We start from the raw sequence: 21,697 nt of genomic DNA on the forward strand, positions 1-21,697 counted from the left end.
CCTCAGCCTCCCAAAGGCGCGGGATTACAGGCTGAGCCACCGAGCCCGGCTTCACTTGTCCTTTTAGTCAAGTTCTTCTGTATCTTCTAGTAAATATTTATCTGGGTCATGAAGTTTTTATTAAAACTATTTTTAAGTGTTTTGTAATTTTTTATTCTATTGCGAACATACTTTCCCCCATTGTATTTTTTAGTTAGTTATTGCTAGTACATAAGAATATTTTTGATTCAAATATGATTATACCGAAATCTTTTATTTTAAAAATTTTTTGCTTTGTCATAGACTCCTGTCTTTTGAGGAAATCTTTTATTTATGTTAATTTTTCAGTCTTTACCTATGCCATTATCTGCCCATAATGGTAGTTTGTATCTCTTTTTTGCTGATATTTTTACTTAATATCTTTTTCCTTTGTGTAGAACTTCTAAAAACAATAGTGAATAATGATATCTAGGAGCATTACTGTACTGTTCTTGATTATTGTAGACACATAATTTAATTAAGTATAAAGTTGGATATTTAGGCTATTGTAAAGCAGATCCTTTGGTAATCTTGTTAAGGAATGATTCTTGCATTAAAATGTCTGTTGTAATAAATGGTATAAGATAATTATATACTTATATTTCTTCACTAGGAAGCATCTTTGCATCTGTGAAGGAAATGCTGCTTTTTGGGTAGGTGGCATATGACTATTATAGGCTATTGAATTCTGTTTGCTTGTATTTTACTTAGGATCTTACTTCTGTAAATTGTAAGTAGGGAAACTGCCCTGTAGCAGTAGTTTTCTACTTTGGTTTATACTTTGTAGTCACCTGGGGAGTTTAAGAAAATCACTGATTCCTGGGCCCACTGTGAGAGAAACTGATTTTTTTTTTTTTTTGAGTTGGAGTCTTGCTCTGTCGTCCAGACTGGAGTGCAGTAGCCATTCCTGGCCACCGCAGCCTCAACCTGCAGGCTCCGGTGATCCTTCTGCCTCAGCCTTCCAAGTGGCTGGAATTACAGGCGCGCACTACTACACCCGGCTAATTTTTGATTTATTGTAGAGGTGAGGTCTCGCCAAGTTGCCCAGGCGGGTCTTGAACCCCCGGGCTCAGGCAATCCACTCACCTCAGCCTCCCAAAGGCATGGGATTACAGGCTGAACCACCGAGCCCGGCTCAAGAAACTGATTTCAGTGTAGGCGGTTGAGTGGTGGTAGGTGTGGATGTGTCCAAAATATCAGGATGTTTAAAACTGTATAGGTAATTCTAATATGCAGCCATGGTGAGAACTATTGTTCTGTAGTTTACTCTTTTCATGGTACATGTATCAGGCATTGGCGTTCACCTTTGTAGCTTTCCATCTTTTTTGGTATCCTAGGGAGTTATATAGTGTGATCATTATCTTTTCCTTGAAAGTTAGTAAATCATCCTACTTGGAGCCTTTGTTGGGACAATTATTTGGTAATTTTTTTCACTTCTTACTGGGCTATTAACTTGTTGATGAAAAAACCAAACTCTGCAAAACATTTAAAGATGTTTATTCTGAGCCAAATATGATTGACCTAGGCCTGTGGTACAGTTCCAAGACGTCTTGAGAACATGTGTCCAAGATGATTGAATTACAGCTTTGTTTCATACATTTTTAGGGAGACAGAAGTTACAGACAAAAAACAAATCAGTAAATGTGAGGTTTACATTGGTAGGGCTGGGAAAGGCAGGATATCTTTTAGCAAGGGGTCTTGCATATGATAGTTGCATTCAAAGAGTTTCTGATTTGCAATTGGTAGAAAGAGTTATACTCTATCTAATGAATTTGAAATCAGTAAAAAGAAATGTTTGAGTTAAGATTGGGTACTTGTGGAAGCCCAGGCTTTTGTTTTGTAGGTGAAACCTCTAAGTTTCATAGAGAATAGGTAGTAAATGTCTTCAAAGGTATTCTCTACAAATGTAAAATTTCCCAAGAGACAGCTTTGTAGGGTGACTTCAAAATATGTCGAAGAAACATATTTTGAGGTAGAGTATGTTTTTTTCCTTTAGGGCTTGCTATCTGTCCTGGGATGCTTTACTAGTGTCGGGTTGGAATTTGGTATCTTATTGCCACAGTCTGTTTTGTCAGTTTTATGATTTCTATTTTAATGTTAATGATAGTCAATTGTGCCTAAAATTCCACAAGAGAGGGAGTATAAGGCGTGTCCAACCTCCTATCATGGGCTGGAATGTAGTTTTTCAGGTTTCTTTTGGTCCAGAGGGGGTCTGTTCAGTCTAGTGGGCTACTTAACATTTTATTTTTGGTTTACAGCTTTTTGGTAAGTCCCAGTTTTTACAGAATATCAGTAATTTAATTGTAATTTTAAAATTTATTTTCATATAAGTTTGCATAGTTTATTATAAGATAATTTGTCTTATAATCTGCATCTCTGTCATGTACTCTCATTTTATTTATGTTTTTTCTTGATTAGCTTTGCTAAAGTCTTACCTATTTTAATTATTTTAAAAGTTCTTGGGTTTATTTATTGTAGTTGTTTTTCTCCTTTCAGGTTCATTCATCTGTGCTTTTTTTTCTTTTTTTTTTTGAGTTGGAGTCTTACTCTGTCGCCCAGACTGGAGTGCACTGGCCGCTCCCGGCCACCGCAGCCTCAACCTGCTGGGCTCCGGTGATCCTTCCGTCTCAGCCTTCCAAGTAGCTGGAACTACAGGTGCACGCTACCACGCCTGGCTAGTTTTTTATTTATTGTAGAGATGAGGTCTTGCCAAGTTGCCTAGGTGGGTCTCAAACCCGCGGGCTCAGGCAATCCACTCACCTCAGCCTCCCAAAGCGCGGGATTACAGGCTGAGCCACTGAGCCTGGCCATCTTTGCTTTTATCATTTTTACTTTCCTGCTTACTTTCCTTATGATACATCTTTGCACTTTCAAAAGTTTTTGTTTGATCCATTGCTCTGGCTACATTTCAGAATTACATTTATAGTGTAGGAAAGAAAAAATAATATCTTTTGCTCACCCATTGCAAGGCTTATGGCTGAGACTTTTATAACAAAAGAAAGAAAAAGCACACAAATTTATTTAACCCTTTGTACTCGGAGACATCTTGTGGAGCACGTACTAGCAACTCTACTGTCCTGTTTTACAAAACAGTGAAAAACAAATTGCTTCACAGTAAATAGTATAGCATCGGAACCAGTTATTTTATTGTAATGGTATTTGGCTTATAATGGAACTTTGGACACTGAGAAACTTATTTGTGACAAAAAAATCAAAATATTATGTCTTATGTTTTTCTAATGTGGTAACATGTGAAGCAGTCACCGACATGCATTGCAGATTCATTGATAAATGTTGTACAATAGTAATTTGGTTGACGTCTTTCACCTGGTAGTTTTTTGTTTGAGCAGACAATGCAGTTTCGTTTTCTTCCTCCCATATTAATAATATATAATTCATTGTCCAGCCTGTTTGAAGATTATGTGAAAGGACATTCTCTTTCTACATAAGGCCAGCTGATTTTTAAAAATGTATGTCTTAGTATATATTCCATCTTTTTAGAGTCACACTCCTAGCGGGGCCTCCAGAATGCTAAGTCAGGCCCTCTGGGAGTGTGAGTGTCTGGTGTGTGATCCCATGCTGTATGAAAGATGCAAAGAATTGCACAGAAGTTAGATTAGAAAATAAATATGGTAGCCGGGCTCGGTGGCTCAGCCTGTAATCCCTGTGCTTTGGGAGGCTGAGGTGAGTGAATTGCCTGAGCCCGCGGGTTTGAGAGCCTCCTGGGCAACTTGGCAAGACCTCGTCTCTACAATAAATCAAAAAATTAGCCGGGTGTGGTAGCGCGCTCCTGTAGTTCCAGCTACTTGGAACGCTGAGGCGAAAGGATCGCCGGAGCCCAGCAGGTCGAGGCTGCGGTGGCCGGGAGCGGCCACTGCACTCCAGTTTGGGCGACAGAGTGAGACTCCAACTCAAAAAAAAAAAAAAAAAGAAAATATGGTTTATTTAAAATTAGAGAGAGAAAGAGGAGTCTGGGTGTGGTGACTCAAGCCTGTAATCCTAGCACTTTGGGAGACTGCGGTGAAAGGATTGCCTGAGTCTACGGGTTCGAGAAGAGCATGGGCAACTCGATAAGTCCCCATCTTACAATAAATCAAAAAATTAGCTGGGCGTGTTAGCACGTGCCTATAGTTCTGGCTACTGAGAAGGCTGAGGTGGAAGGATCACTGGAGCCCAGCTACATCAACCTGCTGAGTGTGTGAGTGTGCCACTGCACTCCAGCCTGGGCGATGGAGTGAGATTCCAATTCAAAAAGAAAAAAAAAAAAGAAAGAGGAGATTCACCTTCCCAATGTAGGAAAGCTTAAGAAAACATAGCCTGGCCATAATTCAAAGAGCACATGGCCACACCATAGCTTAGCAAGGCAATGACAAAATGGCTGCTCATGGTTGAGTCCTTTTAACCTTTTTCCTTTGATGGGGGAAGATCATTAAGGTTATTGGGTGGTGGTCTGTTCCAAGTCATCATGAAGTAGCAGGTAAGTGCAGGTACTGATGTTAGGTGATGGACAGCAGGCAGGTGAGTGGGTTAGTCACATGATTGCTGCCATGGTGGTAGGCTAGATGGGAGGAAGCAAGGGGAGGGAGTTTTCCTGCAAGAGACTTGTTAGACATTTGCCATCCCCAAACTCCTTGACCAAAAGGTGGTTTATTATCATTTCTATGGCTTCTGTCAGCCAAGGTGTGATCTTTGATCTTCCACCTTGACAAGGAACCTGAAAGTTTCCTAGAGATTATTTTGTCAAACCATGAATTGAAAGGTTGGACTGTTGGGCTGCCCTGGTCTTGCATCTGATGGAAATTTATCTCATCTATGTTCTGACTTGTGCTAGATTCAAAGCAAAGCGTGTCGGGGTGAAGTCTAAGCAAAACTAAATTTATTCTAGGTTTCTATAGGTACCTCCTTTCACATCTCTTTATTTGCTTTTTTGTGTAATTTGAATAGAAAACTTCAAGGAAACATACATTTTTAAAAAATTTAATTTTAAATATGTGGGGTACAATTCAGGGTTATGTATACAAATGTTCATTATGCAGGTACTCTTGAGGAAACATGCATTTTTGAAAAAATTATGTTGACATAAATTTGTCCTGTATAATCATCAGCAATTTCTTTATGTCCCCTGAGCAGGGACATCTGTATGGTTTGCTAGATTTATGATGACCTCTCAGAGGGGACACCTGAGTACAAAGTGTTAGGGTATGGCAGACAGGATGAGGGACCGAGAGGTGCAGGGAGGCGCGCAGCACTACCGGGACTGGCAAGCCGGAGGTGCATGCTGGGAACCCAGAGATCCGAGTAAATTGCAAAGAATTGTGACACACAGAGGCTAGAGAAGAAAAGATTTAAGAAAAGTTCACCCCACACAGACAGGGAGTGGGCCTACACTCTAGGTGAGTGTGGCGTCGTAGCCTCCCAGAGTCCTGGCTTAAATCCTTTTCTTGGGAGATGTTGCCCGTGATTGCTGTGACTGCTGTGACTTCCTTATCGACCACCTATGGATTTCTTGGAGAACCTGTGTCACAGAGACCCATTAATGTTCTTTCACATTATCATAGCCCCTAGAGAAGGGCGTGACAAGGATTCTAATGCTGCTGCACCTTCCCAAACGACATTCCTTAGACCTAATGGAGGGTGTACCTCCCCTTATCTCCTAGGCATTCCCAGTAGGTAGGTTCGGGGGATCCTTGGCTTCCCTGTAGATAGTGCCCAATTTACTGGAAGATCGAATCCCCACCTGCTCTCCCTCTGAGCGGTTATAACTTTTGTAATTACAAGTTTCATGACTTTTACAGTCCTTGCCCAATGCATGATGTCTTAAGCCTTGTAAATTCCCTTTACTCTAGGCAAGCTTGATTGCCACTATGAGATACCTCTGATGCCTGGAAGTCTGTTTCTGAAAAGACAAAGTCGGCAAAGTTAATTATACCTAAAGTGTGCATTTCTCCAAAAGCATAGCTTCTACTTTTTCATCATTGTGTCAGGGTTTAAGAACAAGATGAAAAATGGCTTCCCACTCTCGGTCTGTCCTTTCACACAGGGTTAATAAAAATTTAACCATGAGCAACCCCTTCGGGCCTCCACCCACTGTAGGAGCTTTTCTGTCCTTTCAATAAATCCTGCTTTCTAAAAAAAAAAAGTTTCACCACATGACATGGGAGACTTCAAAAATGAATATTCAAATAAATAAGGGAAAACTGTGTTTTTATGGACAGTCAGTGTACAGTAGTATGATTAGAGGACAAAGGGTTGGATCTAATGATAATACACTGGTGGGGGGAGAACTTAGCAAGAGCTGTTTGTTCAGGTTCTTCAATTTTTAATTCATGATCACTACTCACTGAAGCCTTGACCTTCTAGTCTCAGGTTATCCTTCTACCTCAGCCTCCTGAGTAGCTAAGACTACAGGTACATGCCATCATGCCCAGCTAATTTTTAAAAGTTTTTTTCTGGAGAGACAAGGTCTTGCTGTGTTGCTCAGGTTGTTCTCAAATTCCTGGTCTCAAGCAATCCTTTCATCTTGACCTCCCAAGGTGTTGGGATTGCAGGTGTGAGCTAAGGCTGGGCACCTCAGATTCTTATCTGTGTCCCTATGTGATATTTCTTTCCTTCAGGTATAGGACAGGAAACCTGTCACATGAAGGGTCTATAGGAAAGGAGGGAGGGAGAAGATCAGAGAGTAACCTTTTTAGGTTTTAGGACCTGCTTCAGGGTGGAATGATGGGAGAAGGTCAGAGAACCCTTCCTGTTTATGCTGTTTTCTTAAATACTAAGGTACCATATTTGTGGGTAGCATGTTCTGAACCCCACCAGTAGCTTTTAACAAATACAAATCCTTCCCCTCAACATTCTGATTTAATTTATTTAGGCAAGGGTCTCATGTTTAAATTTTGTAAAGTTCCTAATGTGCAACCAAGGCTGAGAAACACTATTAGCAATTTATCCTCTCTCGAACTCTAAATTTTCTTATGTAATTCCTTAATTTACCCCAGATTACAAATTTGCCTGTATCCTTTAAATGCAGGGCTTTGTAGGGCTTTACATTTTGTTGTATTCTTTGCCATTTTGGTATTTTAAAATTCATTTTTGGCCGGGCTCAGTGGCTCAGCCTGTAATCCCAGCACTTTGGGAGGCCGAGGTGAGTGGATTGCCTGAGCCTGCGGGTTTGAGACCCGCCTGGGCAACTTGGTGAGACCTCATCTCTACAATAAATCAAAAATTAGCTGGGCATGGTAGCGCGCACCTATAGTTCCAGCTACTTGGAAGGCTGAGGTGGAAGGATCATCGGAGCACAGCGGTTCCAGACTGCAGTGACCGGGAGCGGCCACTGCTCTCCAGTTTGAGTGACAGAGTGAGACTCCAACTCAAAAAAAAAAAATAAAAATTCATTTTTGGCACAATTATTAGGAGTGACGATGTTTATTAGTTACATTATACATTTATAGTTGTATTACTTTGTGGACAAGGACTATAACTTGTATATTTTCTGTTTTTTAAATTTATTAGGATTTTTGTGAATTAGCATATACATTTTAGAAATATTTCTGTAAATATACATTGTCATATGTAAAGGAGCCATCTTCTGCATGCAACACACAATTTATAATAGTTTATTTTCTTGATTCTGGGACTCCATAAGCATGAGAGAAGCTATTCTCTTAATAACAGCTTTTTCAAGAAGAATAAACAACACTGCACTAAATGTACACAAAATTTTGATCATTTACTAGCTAACTTATAAAAGCATGCATTTATCCTGACCATTATAACCCATTTTTAGTACTTCACAATTTAAGCCTGAGCTTTTTTCATAAAATATAGAGTCTAAATATTTTATTTTGGACTTGTGATGCTGAGCTCTTTATAAAATGTTGAGCCTCACTGAACATTACTGGTGTTTCATCTTTCTTTCCTAACAGCTTCTCTACAAGTCCAGCTGTGAGTTTTTTACACTTAGACGTTTTGTTTCGTTCCTGTGTAATAGTCTTTATGGCTCATGCATTGGTCACACCAACTCCGCATCTTTAAAAATTGTATGATTTATTCTGAGAGATTAAGCATTTGCTTTTGCCTTCTGATTGCATTGCCTTGCCTGTGATGGACAACTTTCTCTAAACAATTATTTTTTGTGGCATACTGCCTCAGAGAGTAATCATTTTGAAATTATTTTAAGTGAAAATTAGGAATCCAAATTAATGTTAAAATCCAGCTGTTTGGGAAATGTAATGCAAAGCAGATAACTCAAATGACATGAAAACAGGATTAACTCTTTCCCTACAAAGCTAGATTTGCACTTTACATCAAGTTACAGCTGCTTGCCCATTTAAATGCATTTCTGATTTGAGTTTCTTTTAGCCTGAATTGTAAGAACATCCTGAATTCAAAAATATTAACATTTATAATTTTCCCCTTATAATGAAGAAACCATGTACTTGTTATTTGCAGCTAATTGATTTCAAATTTTATGTCCTCTAGGCTTAGTATCAAAACTCCAAATGCCTTGGGGATCTAGGCTCATATATTACTGTAGGGCCTGTAGAGAGGCCTGTGGGGGACTGAAGATCACATGGCCCCACCAAATGACATTTGCATTGTTTTCAAGAAAATTGCAGCCAATTACATACTTTTTAGGACCTTATTTATCTAGTTTCTGCTCAACTTATCATAAATTATGATAAAACATTATATCATAATTATGTTTCTATAAATTTTCATTTCTAACAGTTTTTATTTTAGGTTATTTTCTCTGGATTCTCTGATACATCAAGTTCTTTTTACAATTAAGTCATTTATCTTTGTGAGATAATTTTTAATATATTTGGTATCTCTTCCCTTACATTCTGCTTTGCCACGTTTTATAATTTCCTCTCCCTTTTCTATCTTTCCACCTCTACCACTTTTGCACTTGCTCTTTATCTTTCATGCTAGAGTTCAGCAGTTCTGTATACTTGTGGGACTGGAACAAACAATATCAGTCTGTCCTTCTAGACATATTGAAGTCCAGCCTAAGATAATGTCTTTTCTTTTTTCTTTATTTCCACTTAACATCTTTTCTTCTCTTTTAACGTATCATTTGATTAATATTTAATGATTATATACATGGCAGTTGTTGTCAACTGACCTATGCCAGTTCGGTCATTCACAAAATTTATACTAGTAGCATTCAATACATAGAGATGGGTGAAAGCTAAGACTATTCTCCCTACACTTTCCTACCCGATTACAAAGGAAAAGAAACCTCAGATTGAATGCTACTTATTGTGAAAGCTTGATGAATCCCCAGCCCTCTGTCCTTTTAAGTGTTCTGACATCTTTTTGCCCCTACTTTTAAAAAATTGAGAACAGCCAGGCTCGGTGGCTCAGCCTGTAATCCCACGCCTTTGGGAGGCTGAGGTGAATGGATTGCCTGAGCCTGCAGGCTCGAGACCCGCCTGGGCAGCGAGACCTCATCTCTACAATAAATCAAAAAATCAGCCGGACGTGGTAGCGCGCACCTGTAGTTCCAGCTACTTGGAAGGCTGAGACAGAAGGATCACCGGAGCCCAGCAGATCGAGGCTGCGGTGGCTGGGAGCGGCCACTGCACTCCAGTCTGGGTGACAGTGAGACTCCAACTCAAAAAAAAAAAAAAATTGAGATGTAATTACATAGCATAAAACTCAGCATTTTAAAGTGTTGAACACAATTCAGTGTCTAACACCTTTTTAGCTGAGGGAAAATTTATATAACATAAAATTAACCATTAGCCATTTTTAAGTGTGCAGTTCAGTGACATTTAGCACATTCACAATATTGTACAGCCATCATTTTTATCTAGTTCCAAAACATATTCATCAACTCAGAAGGAAACCCTGTACTCATCCAACCTGAAATGTTTACTCAGTACAAATGTGACAGCATTCTAGCAATGGGGTTTAGCTAGCCTTGTAATTGGAGTCAGGCCAGATAAATTCCTTAAGAAAGGAGCTGAACATAGGACCATTTTGGAATGAAGTCATAGATGCCATTTTGAATGGTATAGATCCCTGGGCTCACCAGATTCTTAGAACCTGTTTCTGTATGGACAGTGGCTGGTCAATATTTGTAATTGATCTATGTATTTTGAGTATAATAGTTTCACTAACTAAGACTCATTTCTAACACCATTTATGGTAATTAACAAAGCTTCTTCAGTTGATAAAAGACTACTGAGGCATTTTGTTAGCCACTTCTGAAGTGTGGGTTTCTGACAGAAATTTGTTAAACACTCCTATAGTGTGTATTATGCATTAGAATAACTGACCACCCCTGGAGGGTAGATTGCACTTAACAGACTCACTTATATATATCATTTTGTCCACATTGAATAACCCTGGAGTTACCATCATATGCTGCAACTTTTATAACTTTGATTGTAAAAATTGATCAAAAAAGAGAGACAAAGGGAATATTTGCATGGAGCTCTTATGGGGGCCATGGCCATTGTTTCCCTAAAGATTTGCTGAAAAATCACTGGCCTGAGGCAAGATTGATTAATAGGAGAAAAGGCATACAAATTTTATTTATTGTGTATACATGGGAGCCTTCAAAATGAAGATTCAACTTCCCAATGAATTAGAGAAACTTAAATACTATCTCAAGGTAACAGGATGAATTGGGGGGATTGCATTCTGGTAAAACAGGTTATGGGAGGTAGGAAAAGAGGAATTCTACTGAGGGGCAAGCATGGTTGGGGGAATGAATGGATGGGGGAAACAGAAAATAACTTGCAAATAGTTATCTTTGGAACTTGCATGAACCTGAGAGACAGGTATTATTTTGCAAAAGGATTGGGCCAGGGCTGATTGCATTCTTTCTCTCCTTTCTCATAACAGGTAGAGGAAGCTGCTTGGGTGAGAATGGAGAGGTGGGGGTGGGCATGGGAGGTCAGAGAGACCTTGAGGAAAAATGCTGTATTGTGGGGTGAATTTCCCTGCATCCCTTTACTCTCAAGGAACCTGTGCCCCAGTCAAGCTTGAAATGGTAGCTTGAATTCCCACAGTTGTCCTCATTTACCATGTCCGCCTCAGTGTGTGAGCAAGACACCGTTTTGAGCGTGATTCCAATGGCTAAGGATATATATATTATTCATACAACATGGCACCTAAGCATAAATAAACTATTTTAACTGGTCTTCAACGGAAGAGGCAGGCAATCATCTGCTTCAACAGGGAGAAAAATGGGCTGTGTTTTACTTACTGACAGGCAGTTTTCTAAAGTGGTTAAGGAATTTCCTTTTTTTTTTTTTTAATTTATTTTATTTTTTTTAAGAGACAGAATCTCGCTCTGTCACCCAGGGTGAAATGCAGTGGTATGATCACAGCTCACTGCAGCCTCGAAATCCTATGCTCAAGCTGATCGACATTTTTTTTGGAGTTGGAGTCTCACTCTGTTGCCCAGACTGGAGTGCAGTGGCCGCTCCTGGCCACCGCAGCCTTGACCTGCTGGGCTCCGGCGATCCTTCCGCCTCAGCCTTCCGAGTAGCCGGAATTACAGGCGTGCGCTACCACGCCCAGATAGTTTTTTGATTTATTGTAGAGATGAGATCTCGCCAAGTTGCCCGGGCGGATCTCGAACCCGCGGGCTCAGACAATCCACTCACCTCAGCCTCCCAAAGCGCCGGATTACAGCCTGAGCCATCAAGGCCGGCGGTTAAGGAATTTTCAAGGATATTTTTTATCTGATTTTTACCATCACTGCTTTAGAATCCACCTGTCCTACTTCACCCCTCCCCACCACACACATACTATGTGATTGACTGTAGCATTGAACTAAGAGTCTTAGAGGTTTCTAAAGAAGTGTAAAGTGGGATCTTCAGTGCATTGGAAGAATTTCAGATTGGTCTGTTTGAATTACCTCAAGGAAAGCAATCAGCAGGATGGAGAGTCAGAATAACTTTATCCCAGAACCAAGGTGGCTTTGTATTATTGTTAATGGGGGAAAAAATGATAAAACTTCCGTTCTTCTTATAGGAAATTGTATTTTGGTGACTCAGCCTGTAATCCCAGCACTTTGGGAGGCCGAGGCGAGAGGATTGCCTGAGCCCATGGATTCGAGACCCACCTGGGCAACTTGGTGAGACCTCGTCTCTACAATAAATCAGAAAATTAGCCAGGTGTGGTAGCATACGCCAAGTAGCTGCAGCTACTTGGAAGGCTGAGGTGGAAGGATCGCCAGAGCCCAGCAGGTTGAGGCTGTGGTGACCGGGAGCGGCCACTGCACTCCAGTCTGGACAACAGAGTGAGACTCCAACTCAAAAAAAAAAAAAAAAAGAGAAATTGTATTTTGTCTCTATAATGCATACATTTAGAATCCCACTGTGAAATCCCAAAGGCAGATTCTCGTTCAGTTTATGGTAGAGCTGAACGGTGGATGTATTGCTTGAATATCATTTCCTTGTTCTAACCAGATGGTGATGAAAGTGTGAAATAATTTTTATGTACTGTAGCCTAGATTGTATATCTATTCGTGTAGCCGATGTATAGAATATATTCTTGGAAAAATTCCTTCAATTTTTTTCTTTACATTAACAAAAGGTATACAGGCGGTAGCTTTATTGATTTTAAATTTTCTGAAATTTTTTTCAGTTCTTAGTTTCTAATTATGATTCCAACAGGTATTATCTTTCGATGCCTATTTGGAAGATGAAGAAAACTACAGAATAAGATACTATAAAATCTACTTCTACCTTGAAGATGACACAATTCAAGTAAATGAGCCAGAGTTGAAAAATAGCGGACTGCCTCAAGGTATCTATTTAAAGTAGAGTTATGGTTCTTTCACTTCTAACTCCTGCCTTTGTATACTGTCTTTCCTTAGTTTTTTAAAAGACCTCATGCTATTACTTAGGTACCTAACTTGTTGGCAGTGGTGGATTTAAGCATGCTGTTAGCGTATAGTTATTGATGGTGACTTATCAGCTTCATATTCCCCGCACCTCACCATTGGGCAGTTATCTCAGTCTTCCGTGGCATATTGTATCCTATCAGGTGCTGTTCTGGTATGAGCACATTCTCCTGTGTCTTTGACTTTTTCCTCAGATCCTTTCGTCTCTGCCATGAACACATTGCTTTCTTTATAACACCCTTAGGAGAGAAGAGAAAGCTGTTCTTCACTGCCACTTCCAGATTGGTGTTGTCTTTCTTGAATGTACTGCCATTTGTTTCAATCACTCTCTCCTCATCCTCATACTTGTTAACTACAGACCTCGAAAGTAACTCACCAGAGTCATTGTTCCTATACCCTGTCGTCTATATCCATACTTGTAATGTGGTAGCCCCAAATCTGAGAGGGCTTGCACATAAGGTTTTTTACATATTCCAAAGAAGTCACCTGGAGGTCCAGCAGGGAATGACATTGGTTTATTAGAACTTACAGGAGGCACTGTCACTTGGGTAAAGAAAGAATCTATCCAGAAGACACGGATGTTGGCTGGTTGGTGAAGATAGAAGCCACATTGTGGGATAGTACAGCAGCCAGTTTTATGGTCAAGCAAGTTAATTATTCAACTTGCTAAATGGTGGTTATAATCACAATGAGTAAGAGTGCCACCCACATTGTTTTCAACTCTCTGCTCAATTACCTGCACCCTGTGACTCTTTACTGGGAATATGCATATCCTGCAAAGACCACAGCCTTGGCTAGAGACTACTACTCCCTGAGGCAGAGGCAGAAAGAAGCCAGATACAGTAAGTCCCCTACATACAGACCTTCAAGTTGCAAACTTTCAAAGATGCAAATGTGTATTTGCACATCCAGTCATGCAAGTTAGTTCACATGACTGCCATACGTTGTCATGTGTGTGCATTCTCTGCAAGTAGTTGTGCTTTTCTGTACTTTACTGTGTATTTGTTTTTATTATTTGGGAAGTATTATAAGCTTATTCCAGTACAGTCTATATAGCTGATTGTGTTAGTTAGGTTCCTGGACTAACTTTGTTGGACTTATGAACACATTGGACTTACACACATGCTTTCAGAACGGAACTCATTTGTATGCAGGGGACTTACTGTATAGGGGAAGAGAGTCAATGTCCAGACAGTTACCTCAAATATTCCACTTCAGCCACAGATAAGAGTTAATTCCGTGATGTGGCCACCAGAGAAGCTAGTCCTAGGTTTCATTATTATAATATGGCAGTGATCAGTGGAAGTGTTTGATTTCTTCTGTTTGTGCTGTGAGTCCTTCTCTTGAAATGATGCTGAGTTCTGGATGCCTTCAAGGGATAGCAACCATGACTGAAAATTTGATGTGTGCAAGACAGAATAGTGAAAAGGTATTTGCATGTAGCAGGGAGACTTGGGTGTGCTTGGTAAGTGCCTTCAGGAATCTAAGGGGCTATCATATGGAAGAAGGGTGGCCTTACTTTCTGTATCCTAAAAAATGGGACTGGAGGTAAGAATTCAGGTCAGTAAGAGGAAGAACTTTCTGGAAGAGAACGGCTAGAAGTTGTAGTGAATGGACCTGGTGTAAGGATGGAAGAGAGCAGAGTCTCATATTTGTTTGTTCACTGGTGTATATGGATTACCCTGGGGGCAGGTCAGGGGTGGTTTTTCACTGATAGCATGGTAAAGGTATAGGAGTTGAGTGCTTGTTTGGTCATTTGGTATAAATGCTTTTGCAGGGTCCTTTGTTCCCTGAGGAGCCATGATTCTTGGGTGCATTGTTGTTTCTTTGTCTTTTCAAGTATTGCTAACTTCTGAGGGTAGCTCAGACTCTGAAATTACATTCTCTAACTACAACTTCTACTCCTTTTACTTTCTCTATTTGCTCATATCTACCCTTCTCTGTTCTTCTTTCTCCTAGCAAAACATCCTGAATCTGTCCATGTCTTTTCATCCCCTTCACTACCATCCTCATCCAAGCTGCCCTCATCTCTTGTCTAAAGGAATGCAATAGCTGCTTAACATGGTCTCCCTGCTTCCACATCCGCTCCTCCTCCAATCTGTTCTCTATGCAGCAGTGAGAGTGTCATATGGGATATTACCTTGATGCAGTGGTGGCCTCCAAGAAGTATGCATGCAGGTTCTCCCAGAGGCCACAGAACAGAAGGCTCATGGACCAGATTAAAATGCACGAATCACATGATGTATTAAAATAATTTAAGACACACAGTGAAAAAGCAAGGGGAAAAGAGATGGGGTAGGTTCACACACTTAGGACAAAATGCAAGTAGGTGGAAGGACCACACTGCTTGAATCCTGGGGTCAACAATGGCCCTGTCTCTCTCTATTTCACCACCCTTCCATATTAAGAATATGGTTGTGAGCCCAGAATTGAGATTTAAGCAAGGAGAACCATGGAGAGAAGGGGCCTTGGGCCAAGGGCACACACTTACTCCATTGGAGAGATGCAGGGACAAGCGTGACTGGCCATGACTAGTTTGTCAATAGGCCTGCTGAATAGTCTTGAGTTTTGTTTTGTGTTTCTTAGGCAGAGGACACGTTGGATCAGAATGGATATCACCAATAAATGAGTGGCCAAATTAAGACCTCATGAATATTGAATACTCATGAATATTCAGTGCCTCTTATATATTTTGTGTATCATGAATATTTAGAACCCAGGTGCCTCAGCTGTATTTAATATCTACTGAAAATTAGTTATTTCTTGGTCCTTTCATCCCTTTTTTTCTTTCTTTCTTTTTTTTTTTTTTGAGTTGGAGTCTCACTCTGTCGCCCAGACTGGAGTGCAATGGCATGCTCCCGGCCACTGTAGCCTCGACCTGCTGGGCTCCGACGATCCTCCCGCCTCAGCCTTCCGAGTAGCTGGAATTACAGGTGCGCGCTACCACGCCCGGCTGATTTTTTGATTTATTGTAGAGATGAGGTCTCGCTGCCCAGGCGGGTCTCGAACCCGCGGGCTCAGGCAATCCACTCACCTCAGCCTCCCAAAGTGCGGATTACACCACTGTGTCTGGCTCATCCCTTTTTTTCTATGTTTAACATGTACATGCCCTACTTACTAGCTAGTTACCATTATTTTACACGTCTTATGATTTCTGCCTATGTTGAATAAACTTCTTGCTTACTAACGACTCATCTAGGCCTGATGACTCTGTGTTGATATACCACAATGAGTTCAAGGGGGGAGAAACAGGAATTTGAGGACCATTGGCTCTGAGAATAAGATTGTCATGTAACCTCATTCAGTGTACAAAGGACTTCTTTCAGTGCTCATGAGATTGAGATTTTTCTTAGAGCATGGCTGCATTGTGTCTAGTGCTTGGGATGATGAATTTGGAAATTTGGAAATTCAGTCAGCATTTCCAAGAAGTTTTGTTGAATGCCTGTCCTGTCAGCCACTATGCTGGGTTTTGGCAAAATGAACAAAAGGAATAAGACTCATCATAGCCTTATCTCATGAGTTGTAATAGGCCAGCAGGTTGGAGAGAAAGGGAAGCAAGGTGACTAGTCTAAGAATCTTGAACGATTATAATGCTATAAGAAAGCGATTGGTAGTGGAAAACTGTCAGGAGGGGAGGTGGGACTGGCAGTTGAGGGAAGCTGCTAGGGGAGGGAGGGGCATACCTCATCAATAAGGGTACCTGCATGGTCGATGTTTATATACCCAACCCTTAATTGTACCCTACATCTTTATAATAAACAAACAAAGAAACAAATAAATAAATAAAAAGAATTTTGCAATTGTTTAGGCCAGAAATGCTGTGTCCAAACCTCATTCAGTGTGCAAAGGACTTCTTTCAATGCTCATGAGATTGAGATTTTTGGTAGGAATAGAAAATAGGGGAAGGATTTGAAAGACATTTGGTTGGCAGAGTTGATAGGCCTTGATCAGTGATTAAATATAGAGAGTGAGGAAGGGAAATATCTAATGATAACTTGCCTACTTATCATTATCTCATTTAATCCTCTAATGATCATTTAAAATAGATACCGTCATTGTCAACTTTTACAGAAAGCGGAACAGGCTTAGGGAGGTAATTTGCTCTGTCTGAATCTTAGTCAAGGCAGAGATCTCTGCCTAAGTGGTCTCTGTGGTCTGGGTAATGATGATACTTTCAAAAAGCCCAGTAACATGGAGCAAGGAATAGGATTGGGATTTGTAGCTGAGTTATGTTTGTCTTGGGGCATGAGACCTTAGAAAGGGGTGTTGGGGCATCTGTAAGGTGATGCCCACCAGGCAGGTAGAAACTTGGGATGTGTTTTCAGGAAAAAAGTCAAGAATAGATTTGGGTATTGGAAATAAGGGGCGCCCAGATCATGACCAGAGTCAGGCTATTCTGCCTTGTAGGAAGAGAACCACTGTTGAGGTGATGGACAAAGAAAGGATTTGATTTAGTGTCCCTGCTTGGTTTTACTAGTGGTGGTAAAGTGTGAGGATTGGTATGAAGAGGGAGTATTAGCTTTCCTTATTGTTCTTTGGTTCCAGCTAACATATTATCCACTTCCTGCTCATTTTATTTGGAGAACTTATGGCATAATGACACATCTTTCAGGAAACATGGAAATGCCTTAACATTTTAAAAAAAGGTTTTCACAATCTTTAAGGTTGAAAGTGTGACATTTTGCTTTGCAAAAAGATAAGAGGTTTTAGACTCTTCAGGGCCATTTTTAACATGCATAAGTCAGGTTGTTTTGGGGGGGTGGTTTTGAGTTGGAGTCTCACTCCATCACCCAGGGTGGAGTGCAGTAGCACACTCACAGCCACCTCAGCGTCGACTTGCTGGGCTCTGGTGATCCTTCCACTTCAGCCTTCCAAGTAGCCGGAACTACAGACGCATGCTACCATGCCTGGCTAAGTTTTTTTATTTATTGTAGAGATGAGGTCTCACCAAGTTGCCCACACTGGTCTTGAACCCATGGGCTCATGTAGTCCTCTCGCCTCGGCCTCCCAAAGTGCTGGGATTATAGACTTGAGCTATCATGCCCGGCCCATAAGGCAGTTTTTAAAGATTGGCAAGAATGTATTAGAAAATGTTTGAATAATTATTTAAGAACAGAAAGAGAAAGTTTATAACTTTTAATTCTGTGAACTTCTGTTTTACTTAAGTGTATTTGATTATTTGAGTAATACTATTGTTTTAGCAAAAAATATTTTCTTATAGGATTTCATTTAACATTTTATTCAGATATTCCCTAACTAAGCTCTGCTTATTTTCTGATTACTTTTCCTACCATAACACCAAATTTGTACAAATGATGGACTAGAGGTCACAGGACATCCCAAGTCTGCATTAGTGACTTGCAAAATGTTTTCATTATTACCTTTTAAGTGAAAGCTCATAATCCCATAGCTTACTGACTCCTGTTTAGTGCATCTTAGTTTTATTTATTTATTTATTTATAGTTGGAGTCTCACTCTGTTACTCAGAGTGGAGTGCAGTGGCTGCTCCCGGCCACTGCAGCCTCGCCTGCTGGGCTCCGGCGATCCTTCCGCCTCAGCCTTCCAAGTAACTGGAACTACAGGCGCGTGCTACCACACCCGGCTAATTTTTTGATTTATTGTAGAGATGGGGGTCTCGCCAAGTTGCCCAGGCGGGTCTTGAACCCGCGGGCTCAGGCAAGCCAGTCACCTCGGCCTCCCAAAGCGCTGGGATTACAGACTGAGCCACCGAGCCCGGCCCATCTTAGTTTTATTAAACTGCCCAAGAAGAAATATGAAATGCTACTTCTGAGGATCTTGGAAAAGTATTTATTAAAACTTTTCAATTCGCTCTGCCTCTTGATTTCAAATCTTACATAAGCAGGTTCTAAAAACAAGTTGAAGATAATCATAATGATGTAACTGAAAATCATTTATTTTATGTAAGGAGGAAGGAATATTCATAAAGACTCAGAGAAAAAAAAAACCTTAAAGACAATTGGAAAGTCTCTTTGGAAAATGTCAGAATTTCTGATTGACTCACTGTGGTCAGGACATTTCCCTCTGTGAAGACATAGCTCAAGGGTTGTGTATAGAATACACAGCAATCATACTGTGTCACCACATTGAATTTCTCAGCAGAGTAGAGAAACCTGGAGGGCTGTAGCAAGTCCTGTATAAAGCAAACACAAGTAGTTACTCTGTCACCAAGCTTTGTTTAGAGAGAAACCAGTCTCTCTTGAAATACTTAATATGATGATTCCTATTAAGGAAGGTCTGTTGGGACCGTGGATAGTTTGAAAAATCACTGAAACACCTTTTTCAAGCTTTCCTAAATTAAGTGATTGGAAAAAAGAGAACACACTTAAAGAGTCAGTAGCTTGGACCTCAGTGGGACAGGGTAGGTAGTATTTCTTTTGGTTGTGTCTTGAGTGGCCTGGGCCTGCTTTCTATGATCCTGTGAGCCCTGGGAAAAGGCTAGTGGTCAAGTTTAGGTGCTGTGCACTGATGGTGTTCCTGTCACTTTCACGGGATTTTGATATTTTCCAAATGAACTGGGAAGTTGAATGCATCTGTTTTTTGTGGATCTGACTATTCAGAAATTAGTGCAACAGGATGAATTATAGCCCTTCCCACACCCCCTTTTAGTTTCCCCTACTATCTTGTACTTTTTTTTTTTTTTTTTTGAGGATGGGGGGAGTTTGAAATAAGCCAGAAACAATAGAGGCATCCATTAGCATGGTACCAAAATAGGCATTCATACAGCTTCTAATCAGAACAACATATTTTTAATATTCACGAGTTCTTGTTGGCAAGGAGATTTGTGTGTTATGATTCAAGTTAAGTCACTGTCGCACTTCAAGGCTTGCTTTCATTTCTTGCCAGGACATCACTCTCTTTTCAGTTAGATGTATTATATTTATAGAATGTGTTGCTTTTCTGCTGGAATGTAGTTAAAACAACATTAGATCAAGCCAAGAATGTCAGAGGCTAACTCAGTAGTTTTACCTCTAATTGTCTAGCAGAATAATTGTCAGTTAAATATACCAAATCCAAACTAATCCAGGCTAAAGAAAGGATAATAATTAGAAATGTGCCGTGATCTCTGGTATAGTCTATATCATTTGTTCTCAGTTGGAAGTAATTATCAGAATTTCCTAGCCCATCTCAGAATTTTTTATTCTGTAGGCCTGGGGTCAAGAACTAGCTTCCTCATTGTTCTTAGTGAATCTTAGTTAAGTACACTGATTTCCACTAATGACTTATTTTGGCTCCTCAGCAGAGTAATATTTTTTATACTTAAAAACAAAACTCTAAGGTAATCTACTTGAATCAAGCAAATGTAATCACAAAATAGAATTCAGTCATTCAAATCCCATTCACTCATATTGGGTATGTACTATATCTAAGTACTATATTCCATAAAGTGGAGGAAGGGTGGTGGGAGGGTTGCTGTAAAATATAAGATGCTCAGTTATATTTGAATTTCAGATAAGCAGCAAAGAATTTTTTAGTATAGCTATGTCCCAAATATTATATGGGACATATTTATACTAAAAATTATTCATTGTTTATCTGGAATTCAAATTTAACTGACCATCCTCTATTTTAATTTTCTAAATCTGGCAACCATAGAGGGTGGAAATTGAGTAGGGAATTGTCACTAAGTGGAACAGTGTAGAATTTAAGAGTAGTGGTGTTGCTAGTCTGTGAAGATAGGAGCTTGGTACATGGTGGATACTCAATAAATAGTGTGGGAAGAAGGAAGGAAGTAAAAAAGGAAATAAGGAAAATATAGATGATTCCTGTAATACAATGTAGTCATCATAAACGGTACCAAATATTTGAGGGATCAGAGGTGGAAAAACCAATATCTACTAGAGAAGGTGGCATTTGGGTGGTACTTCGAAAATTTCTTCAGATAAAGATGGAAGAGAAAGGCGGAACAATCAAAAGGAACAGCATGAGATAAAGAGGTAGGAAAGTAATGGGATAAGGAGCTGGGAGGTATTTGAGAGCAGATCATAGATTGCATAAGGAAAACCGGATAAGAAGGTGGTAATGCAAGAGGACATTAGAGAACCTACCAGGCTATTATTTTGGTGTTTATTCAGTGGCTAAAAGGGAAATGCATAGGGTTATTATTACTTATTATGATCAGAAATGTAGAATTAATAATTTTTTATTCTTTTGCTGTGAGGCAGATACTAGGTTTTATTAACATATACATATATGTATATATATATATAGAGAGAGAGAGAGAGTTATTCTTGTGAAATAAAAATTCTAAAGGGTAACATTTTAGAAAAATAAAAGTAAAACTGGAATAGCCATTTTAGGAGAAAGCTGGTGAACACAGAGGAGGAAAAGATGCTCTGTTATATCTGAGCACGTTTAAGGCTCTTAATATTTTTAGGGTACAAACTTAGTAGACATGATGACAAGTGGCAATTCCAGTTGTATATTCATTTATCTAAGAAACACCTACTCTAGACTTGAATGTATCGTAGGTCTGCAGCATTACTAAAATGAAATTAACATACTTACAATTAAAATAGAGGAAAGAGGGTGTAGTATTTTTTTATTTTTAAATATGTGGGGGTGTACATATTTAATTATAATTATACTTCAGGTTTAAATATACAAATGTGCTGGGCTCGATGGCTCAGCCTGTAATCCCGTGCCTTGGGAGGCTGAGGTGAGTGGATTGCCTGAGCCCGCGGGTTCGAGACCCGCCTGGGCAGCAAGACCTCATCTCTACAATAAATCAAAAAATCAGCCGGGCGTGGTAGCGCATGCCTGTAATTCTGGCTACTCGGAAGGCTGAGGCGGAATGAT

The 21,697-nt window shown here is 40.0% G+C and overlaps 2 protein-coding genes across 2 annotated transcripts in view; one reads left to right on the plus strand and one right to left on the minus strand.

The window, feature by feature from the left end:
- Window positions 1-5,960, minus strand: part of LOC103262667 (putative deoxyribonuclease TATDN2) — a 12,254-nt gene extending 6,294 nt beyond the window's left edge. Inside the window, 1 exon segment of the mRNA XM_021713510.1 lies at window positions 5,892-5,960. Within this exon segment, the coding sequence (XP_021569185.1) occupies window positions 5,892-5,960 (69 nt within the window).
- EFHC2 (EF-hand domain containing 2) overlaps window positions 1-21,697 on the plus strand; it is a 192,156-nt gene that overhangs the window by 57,445 nt on the left and 113,014 nt on the right. The window contains exon 3 of the mRNA XM_008060303.2: window positions 12,651-12,783. Within this exon, the coding sequence (XP_008058494.1) occupies window positions 12,651-12,783 (133 nt within the window). The remainder of the gene's footprint in view (window positions 1-12,650; window positions 12,784-21,697) is intronic.

The sequence above is a fragment of the Carlito syrichta genome, unplaced genomic scaffold (assembly GCF_000164805.1).
Source record: "Carlito syrichta isolate Samal-C Ts95f unplaced genomic scaffold, Tarsius_syrichta-2.0.1 Scaffold304588, whole genome shotgun sequence".
Lineage (NCBI taxonomy): Eukaryota > Metazoa > Chordata > Mammalia > Primates > Tarsiidae > Carlito > Carlito syrichta.